The sequence below is a fragment of the Ranitomeya variabilis genome, chromosome 3, assembly GCF_051348905.1.
Source record: "Ranitomeya variabilis isolate aRanVar5 chromosome 3, aRanVar5.hap1, whole genome shotgun sequence".
Lineage (NCBI taxonomy): Eukaryota > Metazoa > Chordata > Amphibia > Anura > Dendrobatidae > Ranitomeya > Ranitomeya variabilis.
The window spans coordinates 655,028,386-655,051,294 of record NC_135234.1 but is presented as its reverse complement, the minus strand read 5'-3'; the positions used below and the strand labels follow the sequence as shown (position 1 = coordinate 655,051,294).

Below are 22,909 nucleotides of genomic sequence, written 5' to 3'. Positions count from 1 at the left end.
ATCACCTACACACAAAGGCCATGTGCACACGTTCAGGATTTTTAGCGGTTTTTTCGCGTTTTTTCGCTATAAAAACGTGATAAAAACGCAAAAAAACCGCTAACATATGCCTCCTATTATTTACAAGGTATTCCGCATTTTTTGTGCAAATGTTGCGATTTTTTCCGCGAAAAAATCGCATAGCGGAAAAAAAAGCAACATGTTCATTAAAAATGCGGAATTGCAGGGATTCCGCACACCTAGGAGTCCATTGATCTGCTTACTTCCCGCACGGGGCTGTGCACACCATGCGGGAAGTAAGCAGATTATGTGCGGTTGGTACCCAGGGTGGAGGAGAGGAGACTCTCCTCCACGCACTGGGCACCATATAAGTGGTCAAAAAATAAGAAATAAAATAAAAAATAGTCCTATACTCACCCTCGATGTCCCGCGCAGTGTTCCCGCCTCCACTGCATGCTGCCGTTCGGTTCCTGTAGCTGGTGTGCGGCGAAGGACCTTGCCGATGACGTCACTGTCCTGTGATTGGTCGTGAGCGGTCATGTGACCGCTCACGTGACCGTGACGTCACGGAAGGCCCTGTGCGCACAGACCAGCTATAGGAAGACGAACGGACGCCGGTGAGGAGATGTCTGGGTGAGTATAAGCATTTTTTTATTTTTTTTATTATTTTTAAACATTCTATCTTTTACTATAGATGCTGCATAAGCTGCATCTATAGTAAAAAGTTGGTCACACTTGTCAAACACTATGTTTGACAAGTGTGACCAACTTGTCAGTCAGTTTTCCAAGTGATGCTACAGATCGCTTGGAAAACTTTAGCATTCTGCAAGCTAATTACGCTTGCAGAATGCTAAAAAAACGCGAAAAAAAACGGAAAAAAACGCAAAAAAAAAATGCGGATTTCTTGCAGAAAATTTCCGGTTTTCTTCAGGAAATTTCTGCAAGAAATCCTGAACGTGTGCACATACCCAAAGGTGTAGCTTTTGCTTGTTTATCAAAAGCATGTTGTTGTCTTTTGACAGCTTCTTCCATACGGATGTTCACAATTTCTCACCCACTCAGTAGCAGGCAGAGGATTAATTTCATTGGAGACAGTCACTCCTAGGGCAAGGTCAGCGAGTAGTTTACCTTGGCGTCCGAACATCAGATAATATGGGGTGTAACCCGTGGAACATTGCGGGGTATTATAATACACATAGATGAGCTCTGGGAGTAGTGTTGGCCAGTCAGCCCTTCGGTGAGCTGGAATAGCTCTTAGCAAGTTCAGGATGTTTTGATTCATCTTCTCGCAAAGTCCATTGCGGGTGATATGCCGTAGTCCTGAGCTTCTGACAATTGTAGTACTTGCACAATTCTTGGAAGAGTTGTGATTCAAAGGCGGAGCCTCGATTTGTCAAATTCTTCTCTGGGCATCCATAAGGTAACCAGAAGGCTTTCCAGAGGATAGCAGCGGTAGTCTGGGCAGTTAAATCCTTCACAGGGATGGCCACTACAAATTTGGTGAAGTGATCGATGATGGTTAAGACATAGCTATGGCCTGTCCTGCTGGGCTCTACCTTCAGATGATCAATGGCTACCATTTCTAATGGATGTCGACTCATAATTGGATGCAGTGGTGCCTTCTGATCAGCTTTTCCTAGTCACACACGTCTGACATTCCTGGCACCATTTCTCAATGTCTTTCCTTTTGCCAATCCAATAAAATTGCCTACGGACTGTGGCTTCTGTCTTTTGCACTCCAAAGTGGCCAGATTGATCATGATAGGCAGTGAGAACCATGTCTACATCTCTCCTTGGAATCATAATTTGATGGAGACAACTACCTGTGATGGGATCCACGCTACTGCGATACAGCAACCCTTTCTTCACAAAGAACCGCTTTCGCTAGTTTCCTCTAGTGGAGGGTCTGAACTAGGTCCCTGGGACTGGGAGGCGGAAGTCTCCTGCCAAAAGGCACTGTCCACATTATGTTGAGCAAATCGGGTGTAAAAGTTCGGCATCTCCACTTCCTCCCAGTGATCTTCATCTGGCAGGGGATCTGAAGAGGTTGGTAATCGGGACAAGGCATCGGCATTTTCATTGGACTTCCCAGCATGATACTTGATGATAAAATTGTAGTTACCTAGTCTTGAGGCTCATCTCTGCTCTAAAGCTACCAATCTAGCTGTGCTCGAATGAGCAAGAGGATTGTTGTCAGTGTAAGCGATAAATGGAGAGGCAGCTAGATAGTCCTTGAATCGCTCCGTAACGGCCCACATGAGAGCGATAAACTCTAGTTTAAAAGAACTGTAATTTTGATCATTACGTTCCGCTCCTTTAAGGCTGCTGTCACACTAGCAGTATTTGGTCAGTATTTTACATCAGTATTTGTATCAGTATCAGTATCAGTATTTTTCTTGAGATGTTGGAAGGCAACTTCCTGCTCTTTTGTCCAATGACTAATAATAGATCTTTTTCCTTCCTTTTTTGGGTGACCACGTAAAAGTTCTTGCAATGGTGCAGCGATTTGGGCATAGTTAGGTATAAAGCGTCTAGAGTAGCCCATAAATCCCAAGAAACTCTGGACTTCCTTCAAGGTAGTAGGTGTGGGCCAATCCGTGATCACAGCGGTCTTGTCCGGATCAGGTCTCACTCCTTCAGCACTCACAACATGTCCTAGATAGCGCTCTTGGGTCTGCAATAAGTGACACTTTGAAGGTTTGACTTTGAGGCCGTGTTTTATGAGAATCTGCAGAACTTCTGCCAGGTGCTGTAAGTGGTTCTCATAAGATTTTGAGTAGACAATAACATCGTCTAGATAAAGCAAAACAGTCTCAAAGTTTTTGTGGCCCAAACAACGTTCCATTAGCCTTTGAAAAGTTCCTGGGGCATTGCAGAGTCCGAATGGCATGTCATTAAATTCAAAGAGGCCCATTGGGGCCCATTGGTCCATTTTCTCATGATCTTCCTCCGACATAGGCACTTGCCAGTGCCCACTTGTTAAATCTAAGGTGGAGAAATATGCAGCAGACCCCAGAGCTGTTAGTGACTCTTCGATGCGTGGTAATAGATATGCGTGTTTATCTGTAATGCTGTTTATCTTGCGGTAGTCCACGCAGAATCGGATACTGCCATCTTTTTTCTTCACCAAAACTAAAGGTGCAGCACAGGGGCTGTGACTTTCATGAATTACTCCAGCATCTTTCATTTCTTGCATCATTTTTTTGACAGGCTGATACATGGGAGGTGGAATGGGTCTGTACTGCTCTTTAATGGGAGGATGAGAACCAGTGGGGATGGTATGCTTTATCTCCTGCACTTTACCATAATCCATAGGATGTTTGCTAAAAGCTTGATGGAAGTCTCGAGCAAGCTTCAGTACTTCTTCAATTTGTTTAGATGGGGTCGTTACCTCTGTATGTCAGACCACCATGGGGTTTCTGAAGGTTTACTGTCCCCCTCTGCTACTTGAGTCGCCTGTTGGGCTTCTTTTCGAGTTGGACTCAATACATCCTGTTAGGAAATGATGGATAATTGAGCTACAGGATAGTACCTTCTCAGTTCCACTGCAGTGTCACCTATGTTTAACAGACAAATTAGTACCCTTCCTGCAGATACTGTAACAAGACTCCTTGCGATCATAAGCCTAGGATGCTCTGACATGGGTAAAGATTCTACTAGGGCATGATAGTCTTGTCCTTGGATTCCTGGTCGAGCACAACACCACAGCATAGTTTCAGTGTTGGGTTGCAAAATGACAGGACGTACATCACAGATGCAGGCACTGCAGATCTCGCCTCGAGGATTACTGAACTGCTGCTGCGCTGACAACACTTTGATAGTTCTCTGTAAGGCTCTTTGCTGTTCTTGTGAGGCAGTGGGTACTGATTTGCGAAGAGCCTCTAACATTTCTCCATAACAGTTGCGCAGGACGTTCATGCCTAGAATTACAGAGGTGTCTGGCTTTTCTGGGACATTTACTACCAGAACTCCCTGATGTGGAAGTTGGGTTTTCCTGCACAAATGGTGGGTTCCCAACACCCTGTTATAGGTGCAAGCTGTCCATTAGTAGCTATGACATCTAACCACTGATCTGGAGGTTGCATAAGTAGGTTAGGGTCCCAACGTCTTTCAAAGGTGTCTTTGGTTATGGTGGTGACCTGGGAACCAGTATCTAACAGTGCGGTAAATGGAACTCCATTAATGTGAATGGTCACTTCCGGATGAACTTGGTTCCAGAGAACCAAGTAACATTTTCGGGACCTACCATCTGTCCTCCCGAGGGGCGACCCTCTGCCTTGGGGGTTGGTCTTTTAAACGCCAACATTGACGTTCCAAATGTCCAGCTCGATGACAATATCTGCAGATTGGCCTACCCTGCTTGTCAAAACGGTCGGTGAATCTTTTCCCGGATGGGGTTTGATATTCCTGGCTAGTGCGGTCAGCAGGGAATTCCATTTGGGTTCTGGGCGTAGATTCTAGCTTTTCTATTTTCTTGCAGACCTCAGCTAGTCAGCTAGCTACCTCCGCCATCTGTTTCTGTAATTCTATCATAGCATTAGTATTTGGAGCCTGCATTTGGGTGACTTGCGACAGCAGGACGTTACGTCTTGGAAAATTATGCAACGATTGAACTGCTGTAACACTAGCAAAGGTAGATAGTTCAAGTTTTTTAGCCACTGGGCGAAATTCTTTCCCTAAAATCCAAATAGCAAGTTCTTTGAATTCCTGGAAAGAGCTATCTGCGTGCTGGAGTGCTAACATTTTTAGCTGACTGCGTAGGGTTTTCGTGGCAGCCCCCTCAATAAACCCTGGCCTCCTGGGGCTCCACGTGTATTATAGCTCTCCAAACTTCTTGCAAGGATAAGGCATAGTCTCTTAGTGACTCGTTAACGTCTTTTTTTGTTTGTTTGTTTTTTAAAACATTTTTAATTCTGATGCGGAGTGGACTTCAAATATGCTTTCTAACTGCTCCAGAATTTGTTCTACAGTCCCTTTCTGAACTTTGGGCCATGACTTGATTTCTCTCAAAGCTGCACCTTGGAGTTGGGCACTTAGGATTTCCACTTTTTGGTCATTGGTAATGGGGTACAGGCGTACAGGCGAAACAAAGCAGTCATTTTTTCTCTAAAGTCTTGTAATGTGTTGGTTTCCCCATTATAATGTGGCATCCAGGGAGGTCCCAAATAATGGCATGGTGAGAGGCATAAAAGCAGTGGAGGCTTTATAGGAAGTGCTTTGCAAAGAGGCTCGTTTTCACTTTCATCTGCCATTGAAAGTCTAAGTCTTAGTAAACAGTTAGAGTACATGCAAGCACAGAAGGTTCATCCTGTTCGTGACTCCATTTTTTTATTTGACTCACCGCCTTGTGAGATGCAGGGTCTAGTATCTCGGAGGATGGTGCAGTCACGGTGACTCCGATGGCTCTAACAATCCCTATATAAAGGGGAGACGACGGATATGAGACTGTGAGTTATGTTGATGCCCGCAAGGGATGAGGCTGCGGACGAAAGAAGCAGACACCGGGGTCTCGTGCAAACTTGAAAGATGAACTTTACTGAAGACTTGTAACAATCCTTATATTTTTCTATATAACAGTTATGGGTAGCCGATAAAATTTTTCTTACAATTGCGACGGTAAAAGTATTTTCTCGGTCCCGGCCTTGAGAGGATGGTGGTAACTTTTCATTTGACTAACTGTGCTGTATGAAGGTGGAGGATCAAACTGACCTTAATCAGATCGGAGTATCCAGGGAATCTGCTGCGCAGTAGTGATGAGCGAATATACTCGTTACTCGAGATTTCCCGAGCACGCTCTGGTGTCCCCCGAGTATTTTTTAGTGTTCGGAGTTTTAGTTTTTAGCGCCGCAGCTGAATGATTTACAGCTAATAGCCAGGCTAAGTACATGTGGGGGTTGCCTGGTTGCTAGGGAATCCCCACGTGTACTTATGCTGGCTAACAGATGTAAATCATTCAGCTGCAGCACTAAAAACTAAAACTCCGAACACTAAAAAATACTCGGAGGACACCTGGGCGTGCTCGGGAAATCTCGAGTATCGAGTATATTCGCTCATCACTACTGCGCAGTTCTGCAGTTCCTTCTCTTGTCTCAGCACTCTGTTGCTGTAAGACACGGGGCACTCCGAATAGGGTGCTATTTGTACACCCCGCTTGTCCCAATCCAGGAGCCCCACTTTTCTACCTCCTCTCCCCACGAAAACCATCCATAAAGTGCTTTTCCTCCCGCACGCACCACCTCCAACTGCCACTTATCTTCAAATCAGAAAAACACGTTGCAATGCCAAACTAAGGCAGAAGAGGGCAGCATAGTACTACAAGTTGTAATACCGAAACAAGGCAGGAGAGGGCAGCATAGAATTAAATAGTTTACCTCCTCCCAAGGCAAGACAAGGAGCCGATGTCGCAAGTGTAATCATGTAAGGAATAGAGAACACACTTACCATATGATATATAACATTAGTAATGGCTTTCCTGGTCACTACACAGTTATCACTATTTATGAATTCTGAATATTTTCCGCATTCCTTATAAACTAATTTTTTTACTTCATTAGCGTCTAATCATGATCAAATCGACTGCTTTATTATTATTCAACATCCTTTACAATATTACCTACATTTGTTTAATGAACTCGTTATCATTTTCTATTTTAATTACTATCATTTATGAATTCTGCCACCTTCTGTGACCTCATCAACCACTGATTTATTTTTGTATCAAATTTTTTCCTTGATCTCACTTTTTTTTTTTTTTTTACAAAACCTCTATTGCAAAATTCACGATCATGTATCATCTTCACATATCATGACTGTTGCCTCTACCCACAGTTTTTGTCACCATTTTTCAGGTTTTTCCTGTTTTTAATCCTTTGTTTAACATATAGCTAATAAAGATTGAGATACGTTTTACATTACTTGGCTATGTAACTTTATCTTGTAGAACATATTTGTTATTGTAGCATATGTTGTTGATTAGGACATTTATACGTTTAGGACCTTTTATTGTTGACTGCAGATTGGTTTGTTGTATGCTCTACCTCGTAGTGTACACTTTTCGAAACAATCATGCTGCTGTCTCCTTGTATATTGTCTCATGGCCCCTATATCAGCAACTTCACGGCTCTTTTTAGTACAATATAGATATCTGTTATTGCCAGCTTGTAGTAAATATGTAGTATGTCATAAATGGCTGATCAATCCTGCTGCAACTCATATTTCATCTTGACTAGAGATGAGCGAATTTGCTCGGGTTCCCTCTTATTCGGCAAGTTATAGCGCTTGCCGAATAAGCTGTAGACGAAACCCGGCTTCCTGGATCGCGCCGGCCGATCAGCTGATTGGCGCCACAGCTGCATGTGTCACAGTCACGACACATACATGGATAACCTTTTGTTGGGCTCTATAAATGAATCTTCCTGAGCGCTGTCCAGCATTTTTACTTGTGCCCTCTATAATTTGATTTGGTACATATATAATCTTGCTGACCTATTCTAAGGCCAGGGTCACAAGAACGTATAAATTGGATGAGTGCTATGACCAATGTATTTTAGTGGGGCAGTGCTGATGACCAACTGAAACTGTCAGTGAAAAAAAATCGCAACATGCAGCGATTTCACTCTGAAATTGGAGTACACTCACCCATTGAAGGCAAAGAGTGTGTGGAAATCATCGGACTGCACTTGGATGACATCTGAGTGCAGTATACCACGTACTGACATAATGGAGAACATGGAGACATTTTATTCTCCATCTGCTTCTCACAGTGTGCTACGGTTCTCTCATCAGAGAGAATCGGATCACAGTATTCTGAGGCTCAGATCAAACTCGGATTAGAGTTTGATCAGAGTGCCATTAGTATTATCCACCAGATTTTCTAAAATGAGAGAATGTATGGTTGATTAACCCCCTTACGATAAGTCATCAACATCAGATTGATGGTGTCGATCAATGAAGATCTGGCAAGAACCATAGCCGGAGATAAGACTAGTCCAGCTCCACCACTTGCTGGTCACATAGAATAATATGTATTTCCTATTAACAATAAGGCATACTTCAGGGGTTTATGTCACATTGTCATTTTAAGACATTAGTTGTCTTCATATACTCGTTTTATTACTCTTACAAGTAGATGTACTGTAGGTCTAGCAATAGTTTAGTATTTCAGCTTCCATTTATGGATTTTACAAGATGAATTCTTTTTAAGATGTCTTATGTACCGTCATTTTCCTGTTCTTCCTCTTATGGGATGTGGGCTAGTTTAAAAAAAAAAAAGAAAACAAAGGGCCACAAAGAGCAGAAAGAGCACGGAACTTGTATCTCAACAACAAAAAAGTTATTTCAAGCTTTAAGATTTCTTTTTCAAAGTCCAGGAAATGAATTTATATTTTGGCTTTAGAAGTTGCAGCTTAGAAGGCAAAGGGTTGATCACCTTTGGGTACAATTTTCTTTCTTACCTAAATGCATGTATTCTTACCTAAAAATCATTTTTGTAATTGTATTTCATAAAAACATTTTCACAATTTACCTTCTATAGCATGTGTGTGGCAGAGGCTCTGCACCTCCATAAGGACACTGCAGCGGTGCTCACGTAGTGTCATCACTGGCTCCTGTCTGTGGCCGATGGTCAATAATGTACTACAGACTGGAGCTGGCAATAACATTACGTGAGCGCAGCTGCAGAGCTCAGTCCGAACTCCCTGGGGCTTTGCCAGTCAAGATATGACAGGGATCAATCTGCAAACTGAGGGACTGTAACCGTTCACTGAACTATTTGGCCACACCAAGGGTGCACCGAAGCCCCTTCATTTATGCACAAAATAAATAGTTTTATTTTTATGCTAATTAAACATTTGTAACTTTGCTACATGTATGATTTCATATTGGCTAAGTCCCTTACATATGTGTGTAAGTGGTTCACTCAGATTTTGGGGGGTTACAGATCCCCCCCCTTAAGTTCAACCTCTTTTTCAATAGTATCCCCCACACTCCTTGTACGACAAGACATTTTACGTCTGCTCATACACAGATGATGGCTGGTCACTGGCTCATGTAGCTGTACATGTACTGCCTTGTTTTTTTTTAAAGGTGGCTGGATCACACAATACAAGGACTTTATATCTTTTGTGTCATCGCTATTTCCTTATAGGTTGTAACTTAACATATGAGCCCTTACTCCGAGTTTTAGAATTGCCCGTTACGTGGTCTGATTTTTTTCTGTTCACGTAATTTCTGAAATGTAAAGTGCAGTAAAACATGTTGACGCTATATAAAATAAAGATGATTTATTAATAGATGCAAAAACATCCAGAAAAATAAATTAATCCGACACGGTTTACATGTTCCCAGGGAAACTTGCCCTAAATTCTGTTGTCCTTTGCTCATCTGCATGGCATAAATGGCTTTGAGAGGGGAAAGTCACTAAGCACTTTTAAGTGCCAGTTGATTCTTTTCAACAGCTGACATGATCAGTCTATGATGAAACAGATCCATTTGTCTTCACTGCTTTGACTTCATTTGTGGGCTTCTGCATGTGATGTGTTGGCAGCCGTTCTGCAGCCTCTGGTACTCCTGGCTTGTAACGATACTCATATCCATACGCCCTCAAGTGGTACACAAAGTATTCCAGCTCGTGCATCAACTCAGGGTTAACATAATGAAAGGATATGGCCAGGTCTGAGCAGCACTGGGGACCCTGAAGAACAAAAAGTCATAAACATATGAAATTACATATAGCACTTTGCAGAATATATATATATTTTTTTACACTCGCTAGAAATTTCTGCAAAGTAAGACTGCTTTCAAAAATAGAAATGTTAATATAATTTATTTTTATCAATTAGCAAAATTAACAAATGAAAAATCTAAATCAAATTAATATGGGTGTGACCAACCGTTATCTTCAAAACAGCATCCATTCTTCTAGGTACACTTGCACACACTTTTTGAAAGAACTTGGCAGGAGATTATTTGTAAATCTTTCTGTCTTTTCATATAATCCCAGACAGTCTTGATGTTGGTAAGTCAGCTAGTGGTGGAATCCAACTAATATATCATATATAACGATTTGGATTAAAAATTGACTTTTAATTATTTATTAAAATCTGCAACTACCATAAACAACAAACAAAAATATGAAAATTTGTGCAAGGTGCGAAAGACAAACAACAATCAAAATGTTGCGGGATGCATCATACGCAGATGGGGTATTATATTATAGCTCCCCTTTATCTGCTGTGCTTAGATCCCTAATCACCATACCACCCCAGATAATAACCAAATCTGAAAACAAAATAGCAGAATAGGGGTATGCGTATGTACCATAGGGATCAAATCAGATCTAATCAGATCTAATCTAATCTAAATCAGAACTAAATCACCCCTAATCTGTGCAATCTCCGCATAAAGGGATGATCAGATACCCATTACTGTGTAAATAAATAAATAAAATATAACCACAGTAGAAAAAATATTTCAGATGGGTGTAATTTGTACTGGTCCAATGACTCTGTACATCCTCGGTATGTGCACACGTTGCGGATTTCTTGCAGAAATTTCCTGAAGAAAACCGGAAATTTTCTGCAAGAAATCCGCATTTTTTTTTTTGCGTTTTTTTTTCCGTTTTTTTTCGCGTTTTTTTAGCATTCTGCAAGCGTAATTAGCTTGCAGAATGCTAAAGTTTTCCAAGCGATCTGTAGCATCACTTGGAAAACTGACTGACAGGTTGGTCACACTTGTCAAACATAGCGTTTGACAAGTGTGACCAACTTTTTACTATAGATGCAGCTTATGCAGCATCTATAGTAAAAGGTAGAATGTTAAAAATAATAAAAAAAATAAAAAAATGCTTATACTCACCCAGACATCTCCTCAGCGGCGTCCGGCTCCTCTTCCTATAGCTGGTCTGTGCGCACAGGACCTTCCGTGACGTCACGGTCACGTGCGCGGTCACATGACCGCTCACGACCAATCACAGGACAGTGGCGTCATCGGCAGGTCTTTCGCCGCACACCAGCTACAGGAACCGAACGGCAGCGTGCAGTGGAGGCGGGAAGACATCGAGGGTGAGTATAGGACTGTTTTTTATTTTAATTCTTATTTTTTGACCACTTATATGGTGCCCAGTCCGTGGAGGAGAGTCTCCTCTCCTCCACCCTGGGTACCAACCGCACATAATCTGCTTACTTCCCGCATGGTGTGCACAGCCCCGTGCGGGAAGTAAGCAGATCAATGGACTCCCAGGTGTGCGGAATCCCCTGCAATTCCGCATTTTAATGAACATGTTGCTTTTTTTTCCGCGATGCGATTTTTTCGCGGAAAAAAAGGCTACATTTGCACAAAAAATGCGGAATACACTTAAAATAATAGGAGGCATATGTAAGCGTTTTTTTCGCGTTTTTATCACGTTTTTATAGCGAAAAAACGCGAAAAAAACGCGAAAAATACTGAACGTGTGCACATGGCCTTAGGGCCTAAAACCCTCCACAGAATAAACCCTCTTTTGAGACCACATCAAAGAACCAGGGCCCAAAATAAGCAGGGGTTAACAATGTCAAACATATCCATGTAAAGGTGATGTCAATTAATAATGCCGCTATTTTACAGCTTATGCATATTCAGGAGTTACCACCTTCCCCCTTTTTAGAACCTCAAGGGGATTGACATAATGAAAACAAGGCATCCTAGAAAAACTGGAAAGGTCTCACCCGCATTAATGTCACAGGGACATAGCCTTCATCTGGATACAGCGGTGGACCACTTCAAAGGACCCCCTCCCAACGCGTTTCGCTTATGCTCTTCAGGGGATATAGTGGGGCCAGCATACTAGTGCCATCGTAGAGATGCTGTAATAGTGTGTGGGCAAGTGAGAATTGTCCGACCTTATACCCACGCCATGCAATCAAAAGCTGCCATACCTCCGGTCATTACCGTGCGTCACTTCCGCTCTTGCATCACATGTAAGTTCCGGAAGTGTAATTTGGAACGCAAGTACAACCCGGAAGTTAAAGAAACTATACCTCCGGGTTCATTGTGGAACACAGTGCTGTTATGACAACTAAGTGTGGTCCACGGGTACGCGCATGCGCAAATGCGCCACTCTATACTATACCCAAATGGATTGCTTTCCAAAAGAGTTGCCTCTCATTTATAGCAGCATATATAATCAGCTGCTGGGCATTATCATGTTATAGATCATAAAAAACACAGTCTATAACTGTATCACTTTGTTATGTGCAGGTTTCACACCAAGGAAATCACTATATAAGAGATCTAGGACAGAACGCTGTGAGACAAAGTTATTTAAAAGAAAAAGTAATATCCCAGAGGATTCCTAAAGAAAGAAAAAAGAAATCCTGAAAGAAAAAGAAAAAACGCCTCTGGATACAGACAATATGGGCAATGAGATAAATTATTTAGTTAGTTATAAGGTAATCAAACCGTACGTGCGCTTCACAGATCGACCCCCCAGGGGCCCTTTCGTACATACAGAAATAAAAGTCAGGACAGGTGGGGGATGTGGGCCTTCAATTACCCTAGGGCATACTATAGTAACTGCACCCTGCCTAACGCGGAGGTTGGCACCCTAAAACCTTCGCAATGGCGCCCCCACTCGACGACGGCTATCCCTCGCTACAGTCCCTAAGTACCACTGACCTATAGGAAAGAAGAGAAGGAAAGTTGGTCATTAAGACCTTTGGATGTACCGTTTGTAACCAAAAAATCCATATGCATTCTTTTTGTAAGATCATTTGATCCCAATCCCCACCTCTACTTGGGGGGTTGATTCTATCAATACCTACAAACCTGATCTTATTCAGGTTACCCTGACGATATCTGTTAACATGACTAGATATAGATGTATCTCTCTTGTTGACAATGTCACGTACGTGTTCCCTAATTCTTCTACAGAATTCTCTTTTTTGTTTTTCCTACATATACCAGACCACATTCACATGTGGCCTTGTATATGACCCCTCTTGTGTGGCAATTGATAAATTGTCTGATCGTATAGATTCTACCTGTATTACTTCCCACAAATGTTTTACAACTTTGTAGGGAGCCACATGCCCTGCATTTACCGCACTTATAACAACCTGCGGGTTGTGAGCCCAACCAGGTCTCATTTCTAGGGGTACAAAAATGACTGTGAACCAACCTGTCTTTTAAAGATTTTCCCTTATGAAAAGTGATCTGTGGTGAAGGGACAACCGCATCCCTGATGTCCGTGTCCATCCGGAGTATTTGCCAATGGCGTCGAAGGATATCCCTAATCTCCCCTGCGCTCCATTAGAGAATTTTGTCACAAAGCGAGAGATATTCTGTTCCTCGCTGGGGGGTATAGGTGTAAGTAGATCCTTTCGATCTCTGATAAGAGATGATCTATATGCTTCATTCAATACATTGTCCGGGTACCCTCTTTCCCGAAACCTTTCCCTCAGATCATCTGCCTGTAATTTAAAGTTAGTCAGATTGGAGCAATTTCTACGAATCCTAAGATATTGTCCTTTTGGAATACCCCTTTTCAGGAGCTTAGAGTGACAACTTTCCCACCTCAGAAGGGAGTTAGTGGCAGTAGGTTTACGATAGGTCTTCGTGATGATTTCACCACCCTCACTTCTCTGGACAAGGACATCAAGGAACGCAAGCATCGATCTATTAGCCTCAAAGGTAAATCGTAGGCCCAGATCGTTAGCATTTAGGCCCTCCACAAAAACACCAAAATCAGTCTCAGTGCCTCTCCAAATGACGAACACATTGTCAAGATAGCGCAACCACAGCGCTATTCTGTCCTCTGTGACAGTAGAGGCGTCTTTAAACACGACTTTCTCCTCCCACCAGCCCAGGAGCAAATTTGCATACGTAGGAGCAGGCTCCCCATCGCAGTGCCCCTAAGCTGGTGGAAGTATTTGCCGTCAAACAAAAAGACATTGTTAGTCAAACAGAATTCTAGGGCCTTCAATATGAACTCATTATGTCTCTTAAATAGGCATCCTCTTGTTTGCAGGTATGAGTCCACAGCCATTAGAACCCTATTATGAGGGATAGATGAATAAAGGGCCTCAACGTCAATGCTCCCCAAAATCATGTCAGTATCTAAGCAAATGCCATCGAGTTTCCCAAGGAGGTTGGTCGTGTCGCGCACGTACGAGTTCAAGGCCATAACAAATGGTCTAAGAACCTGATCAATATAGAGGCCAAGATTCTGTGTCATACTATTGATCCCACTATTTGTCTGCCCTTTAAAGGATTGATACCTTTATGAACTTTTGGTAGGCAATAGAAGGTAGCCATAGTGGGATGGATAGGGATCAAAAAATCTCTCTCATTGGTGTCTAGAACACCCATCTCATAGCCCTCATTCACAACATCCTTAAGTTTCCTCATAATCTCATCAGTGGGATTGTATAACAAAGTTTCATAGCCATCGGAGTCTGCCAGTAGTGATGTACAGAGAGTCTTATATTGGGAGGTATCCATCACAAGCATATTGCCCCCCTTATCGGAGGGCTTGATTGTGATACTCTGATCTTTTTCCAAATTATTAAAGCTCAATACCTCTTCCCTGGAAAGATTCTGTCCCTTAAATTTCACTGATCTAGGTAGTCTCAGAAGCTCTTCCGACACCAGGTTGACAAAAACATCAATCGAGCTTATGTCACCTGTTAAAGGTGGCATTCTTTTACTTTTGTTTTTTAGGGAAGTAAATGGGCCATCCCCTCCATCATTCAGGTTAGCGTCCCCCAGATGGTATAATAGACGCACATCAGATAGCATGCTATCGGGGATCCCCAGCTCTGTTGATGTTTTTTGTCTTTCGCACCTTGCACAAATTTTCATTTTCTTGTTTGTTGTTTATGGTAGTTGCAGATTTTAATAAATAATTAAAAGTTATTTTTTAATCCAAATCGTTATATAGACTTGATGTTGGGTAGTAAGGATGCACATCAACACTTCCAGAACTCTTTGATCTTCCTCACGCAGAAGATATTTCTTAATTACATTAACTGTATGCCTGTGGTTATTGTCCTGCTGCAGAATAATTTTGTAGTCAATGAGGTGCCTACCTGATGGTGTTGCCTGATGGACAAGTATCTGCCAGTATTTTTAAGCATTGAGGACACCAATAATCTTGACATAATCCCCAACTTCATTTGCCGAAATGCAGCCCATCACTTGCTAGGAGCCTCCACCATGTTTCACAGGTGCCTGCACACTTATCATTGTACTGCTCTCCAGCCCTTTAGTGACCAAACTTCCTTCTGTTACAGCGTAATATTTCACATTGTGATTCATCAGTACAGAGTACCTGCTGACATTTTTCTGTATCAAAGTTTCTATATTTTTTTGCATAGCTAAATCGTTTACAGCCAAAAAGCCATTTGACATGGAAAAAGGCCAATTTTTCCATGAAGAACACTTCTGGCCAAACTCCTCTGAACAGTAGATAGATGAAGCTTGCTGGGTGACACTGGTTGCTTCCAGTTCTGAGCTGTTGGCACTGCTTGACATGTTCTGATTTTTAAGAGAAGTAAGCATGATGTATCTTTCATCTGCTGCTCTGCTTTCCTTCAATGACCACTATGTCTACAGTCCTCAACATTGCACATTTCTTGATGTTTCTACAAAAGAGCTGGAACAGCACATCTTAAACCAGAGTCTACTTTGAAATCTTTGCCTGGGGATGAGCTTTCTGATGTAGTGTAAAAACCTTGTGACTTGTTGCTGTGTTCTGTCTTGCCATGGCTTATCACTTGTGACATGAAAGAAGAACAAGGAGTCCTGGAAGTGATGATATGGCCGCTACCAAGCCCTGATCTCAACATCACTGAGTCAGTCTGGGATTCACACAAGCCTACATCAAGAGAAGATCTGTGATTAATTCTCCAAGATGTTTGGAACAACTTGTATGCCAAGTTCCTTCAAGAACTGCGTGCAAGTGAACCTAGAAAAACTGATAATTTGAAGCTGTTTTAAAGGCACAAGATGATCATACCAAATAATGATTTGATTTAAATTTGTGATCAACTTTATCAATTCCGAAAATTCAAACTATTACCAATTATATTGTAACTACACTGTGTGCAGAATTATTAGGCAAGTTGTATTTTGATCACATGATACTTTTTATACATGTTGTCCTACTCCAAGCAGTTCAGGCTTGAGAGCCAACTACCAATTAAGTAAATCAGGTGATGTGCATCTCTGTAATGAGGAGGGGTGTTGTCTAATGACATGAAAACCCTATATAAGGTGTGCTTAATTATTAGGCAACTTCCTTTCCTTTGGCAAAATGGGTCAGAAGAGAGATTTGACGGGCTCTGAAAAGTCCAAAATTGTGAGATGTCTTGCAGAGGAATGCAGCAGTCTTGAAATTGCCAAACTTTTGAAGTGTGATCACCGAACAATCAAGCGTTTCATGGCAAATAGCCAACAGGGTCGCAAGAAGCGTGTTGAGCAAAAAAGGCGCAAAATAACTGCCCATGAATTGAGGAAAATCAAGCATGAAGCTGCCAAGATGCCATTTGCCATCAGTTTTGCCATATTTCAGAGCTGCAACGTTACTGGAGTAACAAAAAGCACAAGGTGTGCAATACTCAGGGGCATGGCCAAGGTAAGGAAGGCTGAAAAAAGACCACCTTTGAACAAGAAACATAAGATAAAGTGTCAAGACTGGGCCAAGAAATAACTTAAGACTGACTTTTCAAAGGTTTTATGGACTGATGAAATGAGAGTGACTCTTGATGGGCCAGATGGATGGGCCAGAGGCTGGATCAGTAAAGGGCAGAGAGCTCCCCTCCGACTCAGATGCCAGCAAGGTGGAGGTGGGGTACTGATATGGGCTGGTATCATCAAAGATGAACTTGTGGGACTTTTTCGGGTTGAGGATGGAGTGAAGCTCAACTCCCAGACCTACTGCCAGTTTCTGGAAGACAACTTCTTTAAGCAGTGGTACAGAAAGAAGTCGGTATCGTTCAAGAAAAACATGATTTTCATGCAGGACAATGCTCTATCACATGCCCCCAACTAATCCAAAGCATGGCTGGCCAGTAAACGTCTCAAAAAAGAAAAAATAATGACATGGCCCCCTTGTTCACCTGATCTGAACCCCATAGAGAACCTGTGGTCCCTCATAAAATGTGAGATCTACAGGGAGGGAAAACAGTCCACCTCTCGGAACAGTGTCTGGGAGGCTGTGGTGGCTGCTGCAAGCAATGTGGATCGTAAACAGTTCAAGCAACTGACAGAATCTATGGATGGAAGGCTGTTGGGTGTCATCATAAAGAAAGGTGGCTATATTGGTCACTAATTTTTTGGGGTTTTGTTTTTGCATGTCAGAAATGTTTATTTCTAAATTTTGTGCAGTTATATTGGTTTACCTGGTGAAAATAAACAAGTGAGATGGGAATATATATTTTTTTTATTAAGTTGCCTAATAATTCTGCACAGTAATAGTTACCTGCACAAACAGACATCCTCTTAAGATAGCCAAATCTAAAAAAACCCACTCCAACTTCCAAAAATATTAAGTTTTGATATTTGAGTCTTTTGGGTTGATTGGGAACATAGTTGTTGATCAATAATAAAAATAATCCTCTAAAATACAACTTGCCTAATAATTCTGCACACAATGTATTTTTACTTTGCATCACTTTTCCACAATTGCCAAATACATTTGCACAGTACTGTGCATCATTTAAAAAAGCTGTGGTTCTCCTGAGGAAGAAGTTGGTGCAACTTTGAAAACTTTGAGAATAAACTGCAATTAATGATTCTACCATATTTGTCGTCAGTTACCAGTAGCGCAGCATCTAGTCCACATTCCTTTCCTTTGATTTAATATAATAAAGATATAATAAATAATGTAAATAATGGAACATTTCTTGTGAAGACCTAAAATCTTGGTATTATCTGATCTAATTAAAATACAGTGGGTACGGAAAGTACTCATACCCCTTTAAATTTGTCACTCTTTGTTTCATTGCAGACATTTGATAAATTCAAAGAAGTTCATTTTATTTCTCATTAATGTACACTCTGCACCCCATCTTGACTAAAAAACAGGAATGTAGTAATTTTTGCAAATTTATTAAAAAAGAAAAGCTGAAATATCACATGGTTTTAAGTATTCAGACCCTTTGCTCAGTACTGAGTAGAAACACCCTTTTGAGCTAGTACAGCCATGAGTCTTCTTGGGAATGATACATTTTTTTCACACCTGGATTTGGGGATCCTCTGAAATTCTTCCTTGAAGATCCTCTCCAGTTCCATCAGGTTGGATGGTGAACGTTGGTGGACAGCCATTTTCATTTTCATTCTCCAGAGATGCTCAATTGGGTTTAGGTCAGGGCTCTGGCTGGGCCAGACAAGAATGGTCACATAATTGTTCTGAAGCCACTCCTCTGTTATTTTAGCTGTGTGCTTCTTCTTCTTCTTCTTCTTCTTATTATTATTATTATTATTATTATTTATATATATAGCACCATTAATTCCATGGTGCTGTACATGAGAAGGTTACATCAAAATGCAAATATCACTTACAGTAAACAAAAATAACAATGACAGACTGATACAGAGCGGTGATGACCCTGCCCTTGCGGGATTACATTCTAAAGTATTGTGGGGAAGGAGATAGTAGGTTGGGGGATGTGGTAGCTCCGATGGTGTTGAGGTGGTCGTGTGGTCATTACAGGTTGTAAGCTTCTTTGAAGAGATGGGTTTTCAGGTTCCGTTTGAAGGATCCAAATGTGGTGGATAACCGGATGTGTTGGGGCACAGAATTCCAGATGATGGGGATATTCGGAAGAAGTCTTGAAGGGCGATTGGGTGAGGAGTCTCATAGTCTGGGGGTCCTTCATGGGCTTTCATATGTCTTGCACTGAGGAGAGGCTTCCGTCGGGGCACTTTGCCATAAAGGCACTACTGGTGGAGGGCTGCACTGATAGTTGACTTTGTGGAACTTTCTCCCTTCTCCCTACTGCATCTCTGGAGCTCAGCCGCAGTGATCTTGGGGTTCTACGTTACCTCTCTCACCAAGGCTCTTCTCCCACGATTGCTCAGTTTGGCTGGAAGGCCAGGTCTAGGAAGATTTCTGGTGGTCACAAAACTCTTCCATTTAAGGATTATTGAGGCCACTGTGTTCTTAGGAACCTGGAGTACTGCAGAAATTCTGTTGTAACCTTGGCCAGATCTGTGCCTTGCCACAATTCTGTCTCTGAGCTCCTTGGCCAGTTCCTTTGACCTCATGAGTCTCATTTGGTCTGACATGCACTGTGAGCTGTGAGGTGTTATATAGATAGGTGTACGCCTCTCCAAATAAAGTCCTATCAGTTTAATTAAACATAGCTGGACTCCAATGGAGTAGAACCATCTCAAGGAGGATCACAAGGAAATGGACAGCATATGACTTAAATGTGAGTGTCTGAGCAAAGGGTCTGAATACTTATGACCATGTGATATTTCAGTTTTCCTTTTTTATTACATTTTCAAAAATTTCTACATTTCTGTTTTTTTCAGTCAAAATGGGGTGCGGAGTGTACATTAATGTGAAAAAATGATCTTTTTTGAATTTACCAAATGGCTGCAATGAAACAAAGAGTGAAAAATTTAAAGGGGTCTAAATACTTTAAAAAAAGAAGAACGTCCAGCTCCACCGAATCCATGAAGATAAAATTTCTTTATTCACAAACTTGTAGCATAGAGGATACAAACTTCAGCACAAACCAGGTGGGTGTGAATCTCAACGCGTTTCTGGTGACTAAGCTCCCTAATCATGATACAAACTTGGTTTGTGCTGAAGTTTGTATCCTCTATGCTACAAGTTTGTGAATAAAGAAATTTTATCTTCACGGATTCGGTGGAGCTGGACATTCTTCTTTTGTTAGACTTTACACGTTTGGACACAGCGGGCCCGTGCTCCCGAAGTTCAACTAATGCATCACGGGTGAGCTGGTTTATTTCTCTTTTCTTCAAAGCGTCTGAATACTTTCCAAACCCACTGTATAAACTGTACTATAAATATTTAATCTCAAATTCCCATTTTTATTTTTTCTGCTTTATTGAGTAACTCTCCATGGACTTACCTCCACAATGGGATAAAAACAGTAGCTTCAGTACCAATAACTCTTATCAAAGTGTTCTGTAAGATGGGATTCAGGTGGAAATGGATGAAAAGTCTCCCTTTTTTCAGTGTCCCTAGAGTCTCCAGCTATAACCCCCATTTTCTCCATACACTGACCGAGTGCTAAGTCCTCCACCGATGTGGTGTGTTGGCAGACTCCAGTATGGAATCCATCCACAAATCTGTTAAGAGCTTCTTTACTAAGCACATAGCCAGCTCCACCACTCATATAGCCCTGCTTAGCAAATGGTTTGAAGCGTTTGCCAAAATAAACTGGCTGATCAGAAGTATAATTTGAGAGCATCCAGCGTAAATTTTCCACAACAACATAAGTGTCATCATCTGCTTTGAAAAACCAGTCAGCTTGATCAATGTAGTTCTTGTGTATATATTGAAAAGCTCGAATTGTTTTCCAGTACAGCTGATCCCGTCCTTCTTTAGTGTCCAAACCGATGGTAGGGAAGCTGTCATTTGTGGTGGAACTCATAAAAAGAACAACATTGCAGTGACGTGTCCAGGAGTACTTTAAATGAATGGTTTTGGTTTCTAAGTTCTTTGGTCCGGTCATGATCCAGCAAAGTATTCTGACTTTACGTGAAAGATCATCACTCACTTTGCTGCTTCCTACAACAGATAAAATAAAATAACAGGAATATGGATTAAATTAAATAATATTACTTCAAGAATAATTTCACTAAAACTTATATTTTCATGTGAATCCATAACATGATAAAAACTAAGTGGTGCTTTCTAATCTAAAACCGTCAAAGATAATTCCACCATGCTGTAACTTTAATGTATCTTCTGCCATGTCAATGTAACGTCACTTCATTGTTTTTATCTACCCGTTTTACAAATTTCATGATATATTGTTGTGACTGGATGACTAGATCTGTTGCATTTTGTCTTAATATATATTGATTTAACCTAAAATCAGTCAGGTTTTGAAAAACAGCTTTTAATGGAATTTCAACTACTGTACTACACTTTTCTGTGCTACAAATGTCTTAATTTCTGTGAGTTCAATATATTCTAGATTACAATATTCCTTAAACAATGAATTACACAAAAGTTAAAGGGAATCTGTCACCATGAACATATAGTCCTATCTGCCATCCCCATGTTACAGTCAAGGAGAACTGAGCAGATACATAGTTTTTTGAGAAAATATTTAGTGTAACCCCCATTTTTATCCTTTAACCGTAGGCTCTTTCTGGGAATGTCAGTCCAATGGGCAGTCCTACTAGTGACTGACAGCTAGCTTTGTATAAAATTACATAAAGATAGCTGTCAGTCACTGATAGGACCACTCACTGGACCAACAATTAAAACAAGAGCTTGAATTATGAAAACACAGGTTATAATAAATCTTTTCTCACAAAACTATATATCCATGTATTCTGCTCTATAACACGGGGTTGCAAATTGGACTGTACTTTCATGGTGACAGGTTCCCTTTAAAGAAATGGGAGATAAATTTCAGGCCAAGTATTTACAGGTCTGTTCAAAAATTAGGGCAACAATCTCATTTGGTTCCTCCATATATCAACCATTGTGATGTAACATCCTGAAACCACATCATCTATGGATTGGGACCCGAGTAACATACAAGTATGTTAATAAGAATAGACTCTGTCCTTCCTTCCCGGAAGCCATTGAAACAGAAATTCAATCTTTCTGCATCTGATATTATTTATTTTAATCAGTTAAATGGATTCTAGCCAGAAGAGAAATCAACCACAACTAACTGACAAGGATGACTTTTGACCGCCAATAAATGTCATCACAAACATTTTCAGAAATGTGAAGAATTATGTTGTAATTGATTATGCAGGATATTTGGTGGAAAAGTGCTGGGCGTATGAATTAGTCTTGGCTCCTACATCACTGCCTTGTGAAAGTCATAACATTTCAATTTGTCAATGGACATAAGTATATAAGAACTTACTATTTTATAGGACAAATTGTTTTTCAATCGCAGTATCAAAAAACTTGTATGGATTCTTTTTGGAGTGTGGAGAAACAACAATATTTTCTAGGACACTCTTTGTATGGTACAGGCATAACATGGTATAACTGACATAGTAACTTGATTCAGCTTTACAAAATGATATCAGTTTATTATGTTTTACAACTTTTATAGAAAAACACCTTTTTTAAAAAAAATATATTTTTTTGTCGTCATGAGCTAAGAACTAGTGATGAGTGAATTTCTTCGGAAAACGATTACCAGACAAATTCAGCATGAATATGGCACATTCATATTCGTGATCAGAAATTTTATAAAATCGAAAAAAAAAAGTAACATTTGATGAAAAATGCGGGAAAATATTTGCCACAAAAGTATTTTCAGCACTTTAGCAACAATAATGGTGGTGTATCAAGAGCCTTTTGGCATGTGTTTGCTGAGGGGAGGGGGTTTGCAAAGCTCAGAGGTCCGGCGTTCTTGTAAACAGTATTTTTTTCCCCTAGCATTATGTGTGCACATTGTGGCTAGCCAATCAGGGTGCAGGAAACACCCACAATGTCCCGACACAACGGCTTGTATCATTGGCTGCTAAAATCACATGTCCCTCTCCATATAAAGAGCGGACATCTTGTCTTAGCGCCATTATGACATTAACCGTGCAGAGAGGCTGCTCCTGATGCTGGCACTGTTAGCAGGAAGATTTTAGCTAGTTAGCTAGGCGGTTGTATATCAATCAGATAGTGTAGCTAGCTAGTGTCCAGTGTGGCTGTTAAATTTACCTTCCATCATTTTTTTGCCATTACTGAGGTCCACAGACCATTTTT

The 22,909-nt window shown here is 41.1% G+C and overlaps 1 protein-coding gene across 1 annotated transcript in view; it reads right to left on the bottom strand.

The window, feature by feature from the left end:
• Positions 1 to 8,863: 8,863 nt before the first annotated feature.
• LOC143816857 (glycoprotein-N-acetylgalactosamine 3-beta-galactosyltransferase 1-like) overlaps positions 8,864 to 22,909 on the bottom strand; it is a 61,250-nt gene continuing 47,204 nt past the window's right edge. Inside the window, 2 exon segments of the mRNA XM_077297777.1 lie at positions 8,864 to 9,691; positions 20,079 to 20,740. Coding sequence (XP_077153892.1) covers positions 9,470 to 9,691; positions 20,079 to 20,740 — 884 coding nt within the window. The 3' untranslated portion in view covers positions 8,864 to 9,469.